This window comes from Bombus impatiens, unplaced genomic scaffold, assembly GCF_000188095.3.
Source record: "Bombus impatiens unplaced genomic scaffold, BIMP_2.2 scf_0036, whole genome shotgun sequence".
NCBI lineage: Eukaryota > Metazoa > Arthropoda > Insecta > Hymenoptera > Apidae > Bombus > Bombus impatiens.
Window position 1 is genome coordinate 188,691 of NT_176455.1, and position 13,077 is coordinate 201,767.

The following is a 13,077-nucleotide window of genomic DNA, read 5'->3' on the forward strand; positions in this document are numbered from 1 at the left end:
TAATCTTCCATGAATTATAATTATGAAAAATAAAGTAGTAATGTACTGCACATTAATCAGCGATTATAAAATATTTTCAATTCAAGTTCTGTTTTCTGACCACATTACAAGTGCTTTATGGAATGTTTATTTGTAAGGCTAATTTTTTCTGTTTCCCGTATTCATATCTAAGTTCTGGTCACCACCAACTTAAGTTTAAAATCGCATTTATATCGAATATAACCGACTAGCGATAAGGAAAACTAATTTATCATACAAGAGCTTTCACTTATGCATTGATATTATAACATTTAATATCAAACCAAACATACGTGGTACTTTTTCTAATTTCTCACAATTATGAGCAAAACATGTAAGACATAACCATCAGAACTATCTAAATTTCTTAAATGAATACGCAACATTTATTATGCTTTTACGACAAACAATGTAAATGGAAGATGAATTCAATTATATTGTTCTGGCAATACATAAGAAATATCATCCCAAGGATGTCGGTATAAACCTTGTTTCAACCTTTTTTGATCCATGTAATGACCTGCAATAATACAATAATTATATTGTTTGAGTATTGTGCATACCTTTTTATACATTATTGCACTAAGCCAAAGAATACCTACCAATAAAACCTATACTTCTACCAAGAACAAATAAACTATTTATAGCACCAATTTCGATATATTCTTGTGCTTCTTCTCTTGTGAAGCTTCCACTGTTCCTCAACATATCAACAAAAGCACAGGCAATTATACCATCCACATTCAAGATTAAATTAGGCTTCTTACTCGTGGTTATTTTCTCAACTTCCAGTGCATATTCTACCAACGGTCTGGCAGGGAAATGCTCCATTACATATTCTTTAATGAGTTTTACCCGCATGTCTGGATTATTTATGGACTTTATACGATGACCAATACCCATTATGAGTTTGCCCTTCTTACGTGTATTATTTACAAACTCTTGTGGATGTAATCCAGCATCATATGCTTCAGAGAACATACGAGCCGCACCATCCAATGCACCACCGAAACGATCACCCTGTGATTAAAATTTTTATCAAATATTAATATTATTTCTTACATGAAAGTAATACACAAAAGTGAATAACATACTATAAAATTTCTTTCTTATACTTACGATAGTCAAAAGACCAGATACTAGAGAGCTAACTAAATCTTTACCAGCTCTTGCACAAACAATAGTGTTATGTGCCCCTGACACGGCAGGCCCGTGATCAGCTGTTAACATTAAAGACATTTCAAGAAATTTACAATACATTGGCGCCAAGCATCGCTGGAACCATAATAATGAAACTACACCACCAATTCCTACGTTCTGCTTAAGAACTTCTGTTACAGGCATTCCAGCATATAATAATTCTTGGCCACGTTCATCACATATCGAGGTCATGAATGAAGCTGGTTTTCGTATCAGACCGAGTTCCTAAAAAGGAATTAAGTTGAGGATGCTCTTCATGATGCTTACATATGTATACACACTAATATGTAATTTAATAATGCAATAGTTAAACATACCCTAGCCCAACTGTAATCCATAGGAACAGTGGGAGGAGGAACTTCCGGTGCAGGTACTATCACTCCCTCTTTTACAAGATTATTGTAAACAGTCTGCATTAAGTCACCTAAGCTATCAAAACTGTCAGGAACAAAAGCACCAGCTTCTTTTAATGCAGCATTTTTGGCAGAAGCTGTTTCTAAATTGCTATGTGCAATAGATCCAGCATGACCAAACTGTACTTCAGATTTGAACATGCTGGCGCAGGTACCGATGCACCAAGCGATCAATGGCTTTGTAATTCTCTTTGTTTTCAGTGCTTGACATACTTCATACTCTTCCACACCACCGACTTCACCAAGAAGTACTATAAGCTTCACTTCCGGATTTTCTTGATAACGTATAATGTGATCCATAAATGTTGTTCCTGGATAACGATCTCCACCAATTGCGACACCTTCCAATACTCCATTAGAAGCTTTGGAAATTATATTATTTAGTTCATTAGACATGCCTCCGGAACGAGAGACATATGCAACACTAAAAATAACAATTTCTTAGTATAAAGCAAGATTTGAAAAAAAGAATATTGTAATATAACGAACAATGGTGGTACCTGCCAGGCCTGTAAAGTTTACTATGAAGAATATTGTCCATCATTCCACCGGTATTACCAATTTTGAAACAACCAGGTTTGAGACCTCCAACGGTGGCTGGACCGATGATAGTAACGCCTTTATGTTGCGCCATTAAAATTAACTTTCTCGTCATATTTTCAGGTATTCCCTCAGCAATAATAGCAATTGTTCGAATTTGAGGGAATTGCATGGTTTCCACAGCGCTTTCGTATGCGGATCTTAAGGATGCAAACGTGACCATAACGTCAGCATCTGTGTGTTTAGTCATGGCGTCTTTCATTTGTTTATAGACAGGAATGAGTACCTATCATTAAAAAAAGAAATTGTACTATACTTTCAACAAATTTCATTCAATAAAATGAAAACAATTGTTTAAATTATACCTCTTTGTGACCCCAGTAAAATTTTTGTTTGTGGTCACCCGTGAAAGGATATACAATGGCAGCTACGGATGGTTCAGATCTACGACAAATGAAGTCAAAGTCTAACATACTTTGAACAGCTCTATTTTGCATTCCCCAGATAATGGATCTGGTTTTACAACTAAAGAGCTGTTTGTGTGATGATCCGTCAACAGAGTTGCTTGCTTTTAGTTTGGACTGTTTAGTGGGTAAAGAGGAAGCACTAGCAGAGGGAGCTGAAGGACCTACATCTTGTCCCGAGGGTAACAAAAAATTTGCAGTTGAAAATTCCTGTGCTTCAGGATCTGGAATTGGCTTTTTGCCTAATGCCATCGCGCATATAGCTGTCATGTGAGTTTCTGGACCGAATACATAAACGGGAATGCCGAGTCTTTTACCAACTTCACGTATAATTCTAGAATTCGACATATAAATCATTTGTTAAATATTTGCTAAATATGATAATTAGAATCACATTATTTAAATGTATTTATACCTTAGACCTTCTTGATAATTAGGCCCCGCTCTTCTTACGAATATTTTTACGTTATGATCTACGAGTTTAGGCTGGTACTCTTGTAGTGCCTTTACAATACCTTTGAAAGTGGCAGCTACATTTGTAAAGTTAGCGATACCACCACCAATGATTAATACTTTCCCCTCTGGCCGTTTTTCTTTTGTCATCAAGCTCAGAATGGTTTTTGCGTACTCGTAAGTTTGTTGTTCGCTAGGTGCACCAGAATATTCTCCATAATTAGCTAATTCATTTGCAGCTCCCAAATCGCAAATAGTGTCCGAGTATATCACGGATGCTCCTGAAAGAAAGGTGATTAGAAAATGAAACATGCAACCGAAAGCGACAAACCTTTGTTGAAATAAAACAAACGATTTGACAATCACAATTTTGTTAGAATAAACTCGATTAATCACGTAAATGATACTGCTGTGCGCTTCTACTGACCACCGCCAGCAACCATTGTCCATATCCGACCAGCTGGATTAAGAATAGTCAATTTCAAGCTAGCTCCAGATTTAGAATCTAAATCGGCGATGTAGGCCTCTTCTGGATAAGCATCCCTTCCAAATGGTGGTGGATAATCGATATCTCCCCAGTCAGGTCTGCAGATGAAGTCCGCAGTTGTGTCCAACTTTGCAGCGAGATCAAGTATATAAATTCCATTTTTTGTTACCACCAATGGATTTATCTCTAAGTAAGTGAAATATAAGTTAACATAAAGCTTATATAGAGATTCTACAAATTTGCCAATCACTCTGAAAAAAAAATATGAACATTCATTACCAAGAAGTGTATGCAAAATGAGAAGATAATATACTTGGACATATTTTTTACTCTTTTTTGTCATCTGCTACGTGTATTAATAATTTATTGATTATAGTAGACCGATCTGGTGCTTCTTCTCCAACAGGTACATCTAATTTCAAGGCCTTTGCATCAACATCCCCAATGTCAACACCACCTTCATGATGGAATAAAATGGTATCAGCATTTCTGTGGGAATAGATACAAACATAGGCTTCTTCTTCCTACAAATGAAAGCCTTATTAATATCTGTTCCATTAGTTTATATAGTATATATATGTAGTCTAGTCCTATTAGTTTACTTGTTTGTGAGGAACAAAAGGCTCGATGATGAATGTTCTCAGTTTCCCAGTTGTATTCCCCACTTGTTGATCTTTGTTCATTCTTTCTGCAATCCATTGTTTTACGGCAGCCAAATCAGCATTCACTTTAATTAGTCCAAGCTTTCCTCGCCGTTTGATCAATTGATCTGGTTTTACCACTAATTTTTCAGTTTGGACCCATGGATGTTCATTCACAATGTCTGTCCAATTTGTGTTTTCTGTAATGGTCACAAACCGACATTTCACTGTATTTGTGCCAGAAGAAAGTTTGCGATTAATAAGATCTTTTCCAGTTGCTTCACGAATTGCTTTCGCTGACATCTTTTAAGAGTTCCTAAAAATAAATACAAAGCATGTTAATGGAAACCTATTATAAAGCATACAAAATTTAAGCTTTTATTTTAAATAGCTTTTTGATTTCAGTGCTTAAAGAAAATATTTTATTATTCAAAATTTGAAACTCAGGTAAATTATAGTATACGTTTCCAAAAAAAATACGTGAAATAATATTTGGTTTTATAAGGCTTCGAGAATTTAAATTGGGAGAATTTAAATTTAAAAGTCGACTTACTGCATTGCAGAAACCATAAAAAGGGATTTATTGAAATAGTATATAAATAGTATAACTAGTATTAAATGTACTACTTACTGTTAAATAGTATAACTACTATTTAACTTTATCATAAACCAACCTTTTTTCACGAAAAAATTTACAAAAAACGATTCTAATATTTTTCCTTAATTTAGGAAAAATTAGTAAAAGTTCTTAAAATATTGGCAAATTCAATGTAATAAACAATTATAAAATAAAGTTTGAAGTCATATTCTCTTCTCGAATCGTTCTCTATTTTACGTCATATACTTTGAATAATATATGCGTTTTTGTCAATAACCATTCGAAGTTACACAATCATCGAAGTATATTATCTGCAATACATTCACATCTTGGCATATATAATAAAACACATGATATAATCCATCAGACTGTAATGTAAAAATTACGAATAATAAAAAACTTACTATTTTAATACCTAACAATGATATGATAACGATAATAATACCTAACAATATAGATAAAAGCAAAAGATTGTAATATATTTAATAACTCGAATGTAACAAATATTTAGTGAACTTCTCCAATCTATGAAATATACAGATAATTATCAATTATAATTTATTCTAGAAGATCGTAATTATAAAGTTTATATATAGAACGTTACATAGAACGTTCTAAACAAAATCTAAAATGCTGATGTAAAATATGAGCAAGATAGACACTATCAGTCAAGAACAACTAGAAAAATTATAATTTCAAATGAGATTTGCAAAAGAGAAAATATACTAGTGCCTTGTTAACTGACCGCCGCTAATCATACCACTTTTCCAAAGTGTAAATTTTTTTAACTATTTTTGCGAAGTTTGACTAGAAGTATACGATAAACATTTTTTAATTATTCGATACATTATACTAAATTATGTATACAGAAACGATATTATAATTTAAAATAAGCTCTATTAATTCGTTATTTTAACAGTAAGCACTGCAATAGAATGGCTTACACTACAGAAATCTTTTATCTATATTATTTATATTTTACGTATTTTGTGTGTTGTATAAAACATTTATATAAAACATATTGATAAAATGTGAAATAAATCTACAAAAAATATATATATACGTATATATAAAAGTTACAAAATATTTAATGCAAACTTATTTGCAAATTTATTTAATAAAAAATTAGTACATAGTATGAATACAGATATCATAAATATATAATAAATGTTACAGATGGTTCCACTGAATATTTCAGCTTATTAATGTAACGAATAATTTAATATTTAAATACTTGTATGATCTTTACGAATTATGTATTTCCACTAAATATGCTATGACCTGTATGTACATTTTCAAATTCGTTTCAGACTTTAACATAATCATGATAGTCGAATCTCATTACTATAATTATAAATTACGGCTATTTGTGCAAATTTATATTTTTATAAATATAATTTAAAAAATGAAATCTAAGTAGAAAATTGTCCCACCTACTAAAAACTTTACGATTATACAATCGACATTTTATATACTTGTTCATATTACATATTATCTATGCATTTTTGTACCATCAAATTTCCCATAAATGCATAAAAATTTACAGTCTATTCACTACAACGTTAACAAAACTTCAGGATATTTCGTATAACACACATAGTATATTCGTAAAAGATTTCTATAAGTATTCGAATAGGAAGCTAAGAACTAATTTTTATTTAAGATTAAGAAATCAATATAATTAATAATTTTCTATTACAAATTCTCTCAATTAAACAAATTTTCTAAAAAATTTACTTATTTTATTTATATTACTCTTCCAGTAAAGTAACAATCTATTGAGTTTAGAAACTTGGTATCTCGGGAAGGTTATCGAGTATCACTGTCTGTACCTATCTATTTCATGTCGAGGCGGAATTCCTGATATATATCTTCCCTTGCTAACTGACCAAATTCGGTCCCAACTGGCAGTCACTTAGTAAAGCAATACTGAACATAATGACTCCAATATTTCATTAATCCAATCATGAAAATCTAATTAAGACCATCATCCGTCACAAGAAGTCCATATCTAAACGATCGCATAAAAATATAGGAGAGTAAGAGAAACTCGTAGAAACACTTTCACTTTGACACTAGCGACTACATGGTATTTCACGTCATCATATTTTATTTTTTCATTTTCTATATTGCAATAGTCTATATTACTTTATTGATGAGTCTACATTAAGTGAAATTATATAAATACTACAAAATGTTTCTATTCATCAAAATGATGAACTGAAATTTGAATATATTCCTATTGCCTAGTGTATTTTTGATGAAATCACAGAAAAATAAATATATAATAAAAGAACTACAAAATGAAACTACACTCACTTTTACGCTCCACCTATTAAACAAATGTTATGTAGACTAAAAAACTGATATTTTGTCGCACTAAATTTTGTAACCTATTCAAAGGATAACATAGAATGTCTGCCACGCAAAACCGCTGGCGGTTGACTGAATGTTCAAAGTGACACTGCGCGCATATGTAAGACCAAAAGCTGACGATATCTCAAGATATCGTACGATTCTGCTGTTTTTTTTTCTCCCACGGATCGTATTAACCCATTTGTGTCTTTTTTCTCTTCTCGGTGTCATGTGTTATATTCTTTACAATTTAAAGATTAGAATATAAAAATGTTCCCTTACTTGGAATTATGTAATCATGGCGACAAGTTCTTTTAGTACTTATTTAAAATTTAGCGAATTAGATTCATTTGTAAGTTTGAACAAAAAATTGTACAAAATTTATTTAAACATTTAGTTCATAACCTTATAAGTTCTGAAGTTCCTAAACTTTTTTTCAATTTACAAAATTTCTAATATTTAATCTGTTTATTTAATTAACAATTGTTCATATACGTTTTGGTTATATTTTATCATTTAGTTAGTAAGTAGCATACTTCTCTCTTGTTCAAACATAATCGGAAAGGAAAAAATTTGTATATCTAATTTTCTTTAACTTATCGATATATCGTATCTATTAATTTGTTATTATCTAATAAGAGAAAATTTTTAATTTTTCTTTTTCATATACATTTAAATTTAAAATCGTTACGTGTACGGAAGTTACGTGTCATATATTCGCGGTTATAAAATATAATGAAAATCTTGTGAGTGTATCTACGAAATGATAACGCAATATTTATTACAGAATTGAATAAATTTCATTTGATTTCGTTTTACATATATTGCAGCTCGAATTATAATGTTCAAATTCAAGAATCATACGAGAATTAACTATTCATCACGTGACTTATAACGCGATCAGTGGTCTCCACGTGGACAGATAATAAAGGTTTTTAGACTCTTTTGATTATTATATAATTAATCCACGATTTAATCATTCGAGAAATTACTGTACAATATAAACTGTATAATGCACTTAAAAATACATTAAAGATATTATATACTTAATAGATATGTATATACTTAAGAAGATTTGACCATAACTAATGAATTTATATAGAAAAAATATTAATCTTTGAATGTTAGTATAGTACACAAGAAAATTATTAAATTTAAAACTTAAGGGCGAATTGAATAAGTTAATGCATTAATTAATAATTATGATTTAATTACGAAGTTTAGTTGTATATTAAAACGAAAAACGAATAGTTGATTGAACTTACGAATTAATATCTAGGAACTCATATCAATTATTTATTATATGACGAATTTTTTTCTTACGATCAGACCTTGGCATCGCTTTATTAGCGATTATTTCATAATAATCACGTTTTCATTTATTTAAGTTACCGGCTTAGAAAAAATAATAGTAAATCACTATCTATTGATTTTTTAAATAATTTATCATCAGATAAATCTACTGTACAATTTGATATCTAGTAGTTTATATTAACTTTATTGAGTACAGTAGAAAACTCTGATTAGAATCTTATATAGTCGTAAATTTCTCTTACAAAATATCAAACGTTGACACGCAATTTCATAACAGGTTGTAGTGCGTATGTAGTATAGTAATTACGTACGCTAGTTATTTATACAAATTACTATTTTTATTTCTAATTCTTATTTAAAAGGAAGAAAATCTAATTTGAAAAAAATCTATTTTGATTTCATTTCTACAGTTGTGTGCATAAAAATATTAATTCTCCTGAACATCTACATTTCTAAGAATATCTGTAGTCTATAGGACACTAAGAAAGTTTATAAATTATTCCTAACCACGAAAAGCAACCCAAATTTAACTAATAATAGCTTCATGAAAGTTTCATGTTTATCTTTCTACTTGTGATCGTCGCCTACAATGAACTGAAATTTAACCTTGACCTTTTCAAGTTGCCGACTCTTGAAAATAATACTTAACGACAATTCTTGAAAAAAAGAACGGGAAAAAAGATAAGAAAATTAGAAAAAATGTATATAAAGATGTATATATACAAACATGAGAATTTCTAATGTTAAATCTAATAAACAAATTACTGGATAATTCCTTTATGATAAACTTATGCCGCTTTTTGCTTGAAATTCATAATACCAGATAATGGCAGCATAATAGCAGCACGCGAGATTTCTTGCGTAAATCATCAGCATTTGCTACGTCACGATAAGACTTAAATTTGAATATATCATATCCTTACAATAATTTAATATAACAAAAGGAAGCACACAAAAATCGTGCTTAGAACCTATGAAATATTAGATTGTTTAAACATTTATATAAATTATATATTTCAGTACAAAGTAACATTTTTTAAAATGATTTTAATAGATAAAGAAATTGTACTATTTCCAAAATTATAAAAAACTAAGGTTATGTTATCTTGATGTTTAATAAAAATTATACTTTGTATAACAAATTTAACATCGGATAAAAAAGAAAAAGAATTACTTCTATTATTTCTAGTGTCAATTCAATAATCCATTTTTGATTCTAATATTGTAAATACGTTAATGACAAAGATTCTTAAATTGCTAAATTTCTGTTACCGAAAATGTTTCTTACGAAATTACCTTCACATAAGGTTAGTTTGTTATTACAAAAAGTAATTGGAAACCTATTTGAATGCATTATTAAACTTGTAACGATATAATTCCTAGATCTTTTATTGATGCAAATTAAGAATTCCTTACTTTGGGCTCTATGTAAGGTTAGTTTGTTACTATGAAAAGTAATAAAAATTTTATTTCGGTATATATGTATATATACATATAATATATATGTATATTATATATATATACATATAAAATTACTTACGAAGTGCAATCTGTGCACACAGATGATGATATAAAAAGTAATTTGGGAAGCCTTCACTATCTGGAAAACAAGTCAGAGATGTCTACTTCAAGTACAAACTCATGAAAAAAACTACTTTAAATTACTGTAGTGACATTACCGGTGTGAAGTATGGTTTAAAATTATTGATGCATCCTTACGATCAAAATCACACTGTTCACGCTCCCGTATTAATCGCTCTGTTGATAAATTAATAAAACACAAATTTTATTTTACGATAAGGTTACATCAAATTAATGGAAAATATTATTAACGATATACAAATATATTCAAACTTTATCTGGTTATTATGACGTATTCGTGACGTAACACTAATACGTCATATCGTACGATTCTTCCAACCACTATCTGCACGTAAATTTTAGATTAAATATGTTGTCGAGTTTTGCATACAATAAGCTTAGTTACGTGAATTTTGAAAACGTCCAACAAGAAATGCAAAGACGTTAATAATTATTTATAGCACTAAAAACATAGCAATGATAGCTTTTATTTTGATCAAATTTCAAGAAATTTTCATTCAATATGCATAATTGAAAAAAAAAATTCATTGCGTTATATATATAAAAATATATACAGTTATGAACATTTTTGCATTAAGTGATTGTTGCTTTGAGAACAATACCTTATCTCTGAATTTAAATAATGTATGGCCCCTAGTATTTTTACAATAAATGCTTGATTTGCAGCAGTGTATAAAGTAATATATGTTTAAGTCAACTTATATGTAAAAGTTGGTAGCTAATTAGATAGTTAACTATATTCTTTATATATATTAACATATATTATCGTATTTGTGTTTTCAATAATACTACATAAATGTGTTATAAATCTAGAGCATTATTTAAAATTTAAAATGATGATATTTACATATTTAAAATGTATATAAACCGCTTGCTTGAAAAAGTTATTCTCTTATTTCATAAATGTCTTACTTCTCTTTTTCAGGAATGAAATATCTCAAAGTCATATATCGAAGTAATGCAATTGTTTCCAGTTGTTCTGTTTAAAACTTTCATTTTGTGTTATTGCATTAGAATATTGCATTTCTCTTTTTGTAGGACAATAAACATTACGTATGTATAAAAAATTGCCTGTACACAAATGTTTAAATAAACATTAAAATTATTGCTTTTTACATGATTATACTTTGTTTTCTAGCTTCGAGATATAATCTTGTACGTTTTCTATAACACTGTATATATAAGGACGTTCCATAGGATTTACCTTTAACATTGATAAAATCAAATTTTGCATTTCCTGTAAAATAAAAGGAATTAAACGTTAAATTTTTGAAAGTCTAATAATTGCAGTTAGGTATTATTGTACCTCCGTATATGGAGCATCTTCTGGAAATGTAATATTTGCGCTCATTACAGCTAAAGCAACACTATCTCCCCTTTCATATACCGCGTCAAATGGCGATTTAAAATAACACAATGCATAAAGAATGCATCCTAATGACTGAAACAATATATATGTTTCAATATATATCAGAATTAAGAATAAATATTTAGAATTAAGAATTATTGATCTTACCCAAATATCTGTTCGTTCATCTACCATACAATAACTTTCGACATTGAATAATTCTGGTGCTTTATATGGCATTGAACATCTTTCAGCTGCTAAGTCCTGTAAACTTTGTGCTGCTTGTGAACCGCATATCTTAACTCTGGCTGGAGCTACAGAACCTGCAGAAGACAATCTTGATTTAATAATTATTGTTTATTACTGAATATTATAATAAATTAAATATACCTAGATCCATTAAAATGGGAGTATTTCCATCATCAAGGACAATATTCGCAGTCTTTAAATCTCTGTGAGCAAGAGGTTCTGGAGTTGTTTCGTGAAATGCTTTTACACCTTCGCATATTTGTAAAAAAATATTTAAAATATCTATTGCACTCATGTAATCCTTATTTCTAGCACGTCTTTCCAATTCATTTGCAAGGGTACCTCTCTAAGAATAAAAACATTTATATCTTAATTCATTCAAAGTTGATAAATATATTATTTAAGATATATATTTTAATGTAAAAATAACTTACATGATAATATGGTAAAACAATCAATACTTCACTTGTTGCATTAGCAATAGGATCTGCTGTTCCTTTATAGGTAGAATCAATACATTCTATAATATTTGGATGTTTTACAAGATTATAGTATTCTATTTCTTTTGCTGCTAATCTCTGATCTTCTAATCCATGACAAATTATCTTTTTAATGGCATACTTTTTGTGAGTCATTATATCTTCTACCAAGAGTACAGTGCTAAATCCACTAAAATTGCATTAAAATCATATTACAAACAACGAAAATATCTTATGATATTCATTATTAAATTAAATGCATCTACATATAACTTAGAAAAATTAATTTTCATACAGCGCAAATGTGACATGAATTAGGTTAAATGATACATAACAAAACTTACCTTAACGATGCAAGCATAATATATGATATAAAGTATTTTAAAATAAAGGCCACCGGCACTATATAAAATTTGCATAAATAGATAAGCTTTAGAATAATATATAACATTTGATTTCATGGTTAGACTTACCCTTCTCCAAGATGTTCACGAACCGTGTATTTTCTTGAATTTATCGTTATTGTGTCCTTTGAGCATATACAGCCCATTTTTAAAATCAAGCTTAAACCAAGGCTATTCATTCTTAGTTATTCATAATAAAAGAAAGATTCTACTTGATGTATTATCTTTATTCATATGCAAACATCTTGACACACAACACATACGTTACCATTGAGATTAGTGATCAGTTTAAGTTAGATTATTGTACGTCAGTTGTTCATAAATAATTTTTGGTGGATACGTTCTTTAAAATTGATCGTGTTCGAGTTCTATAAAAAATTTACAAATGTAAAACTTGCTATAAATTTTACAATCGATATTGAATCTTTTAAATTATTCTTTTATAACAAAATTGTGAAAATTCTGCCATCAAAATTGGATAGAAATGAATAAACTCCATTTGTGATTTCTCA

General features: G+C 29.4%; 2 protein-coding genes across 6 annotated transcripts; both read right to left on the bottom strand.

The window, feature by feature from the left end:
- Positions 1-56: 56 nt before the first annotated feature.
- On the bottom strand, positions 57-10,506 carry LOC100745478 (ATP-citrate synthase). Of its 4 annotated transcripts, XM_012388405.3 has the most exons (12): positions 10,163-10,506; positions 10,024-10,083; positions 4,178-4,532; positions 3,906-4,099; positions 3,516-3,826; positions 3,051-3,369; positions 2,537-2,969; positions 2,132-2,457; positions 1,536-2,055; positions 1,138-1,443; positions 621-1,038; positions 447-538 (listed from the first exon to the last, which is right to left on the bottom strand). In XM_012388405.3, exons 3-12 carry the CDS (start codon positions 4,517-4,519, stop codon positions 447-449), a joined length of 3,261 nt encoding a protein of 1,086 aa, XP_012243828.1. In that variant the 5' UTR covers positions 4,520-4,532; positions 10,024-10,083; positions 10,163-10,506. The 4 variants fall into 4 exon arrangements, with proteins under 4 accessions (XP_012243814.1, XP_012243828.1, XP_024225406.1 ...); XM_024369638.2 differs by having other exon boundaries at positions 10,024-10,169; XM_003485134.3 differs by lacking the exons at positions 10,024-10,083; positions 10,163-10,506 and adding an exon at positions 7,134-7,302.
- Positions 10,507-10,588: 82 nt separating this feature from the next.
- LOC100745596 (serine/threonine-protein kinase 16) lies at positions 10,589-12,875 on the bottom strand. Of its 2 annotated transcripts, none has more exons than XM_003485135.4 (6): positions 12,635-12,875; positions 12,117-12,351; positions 11,824-12,028; positions 11,602-11,756; positions 11,392-11,526; positions 10,589-11,322 (listed from the first exon to the last, which is right to left on the bottom strand). In XM_003485135.4, exons 1-6 carry the CDS (start codon positions 12,742-12,744, stop codon positions 11,206-11,208), a joined length of 957 nt encoding a protein of 318 aa, XP_003485183.1. In that variant the 5' UTR covers positions 12,745-12,875; the 3' UTR covers positions 10,589-11,205. The 2 variants fall into 2 exon arrangements, with proteins under 2 accessions (XP_003485183.1, XP_012243889.1); XM_012388466.3 differs by lacking the exon at positions 12,635-12,875 and adding an exon at positions 12,506-12,537.
- Between the last annotated feature and the right edge of the window lie 202 nt (positions 12,876-13,077).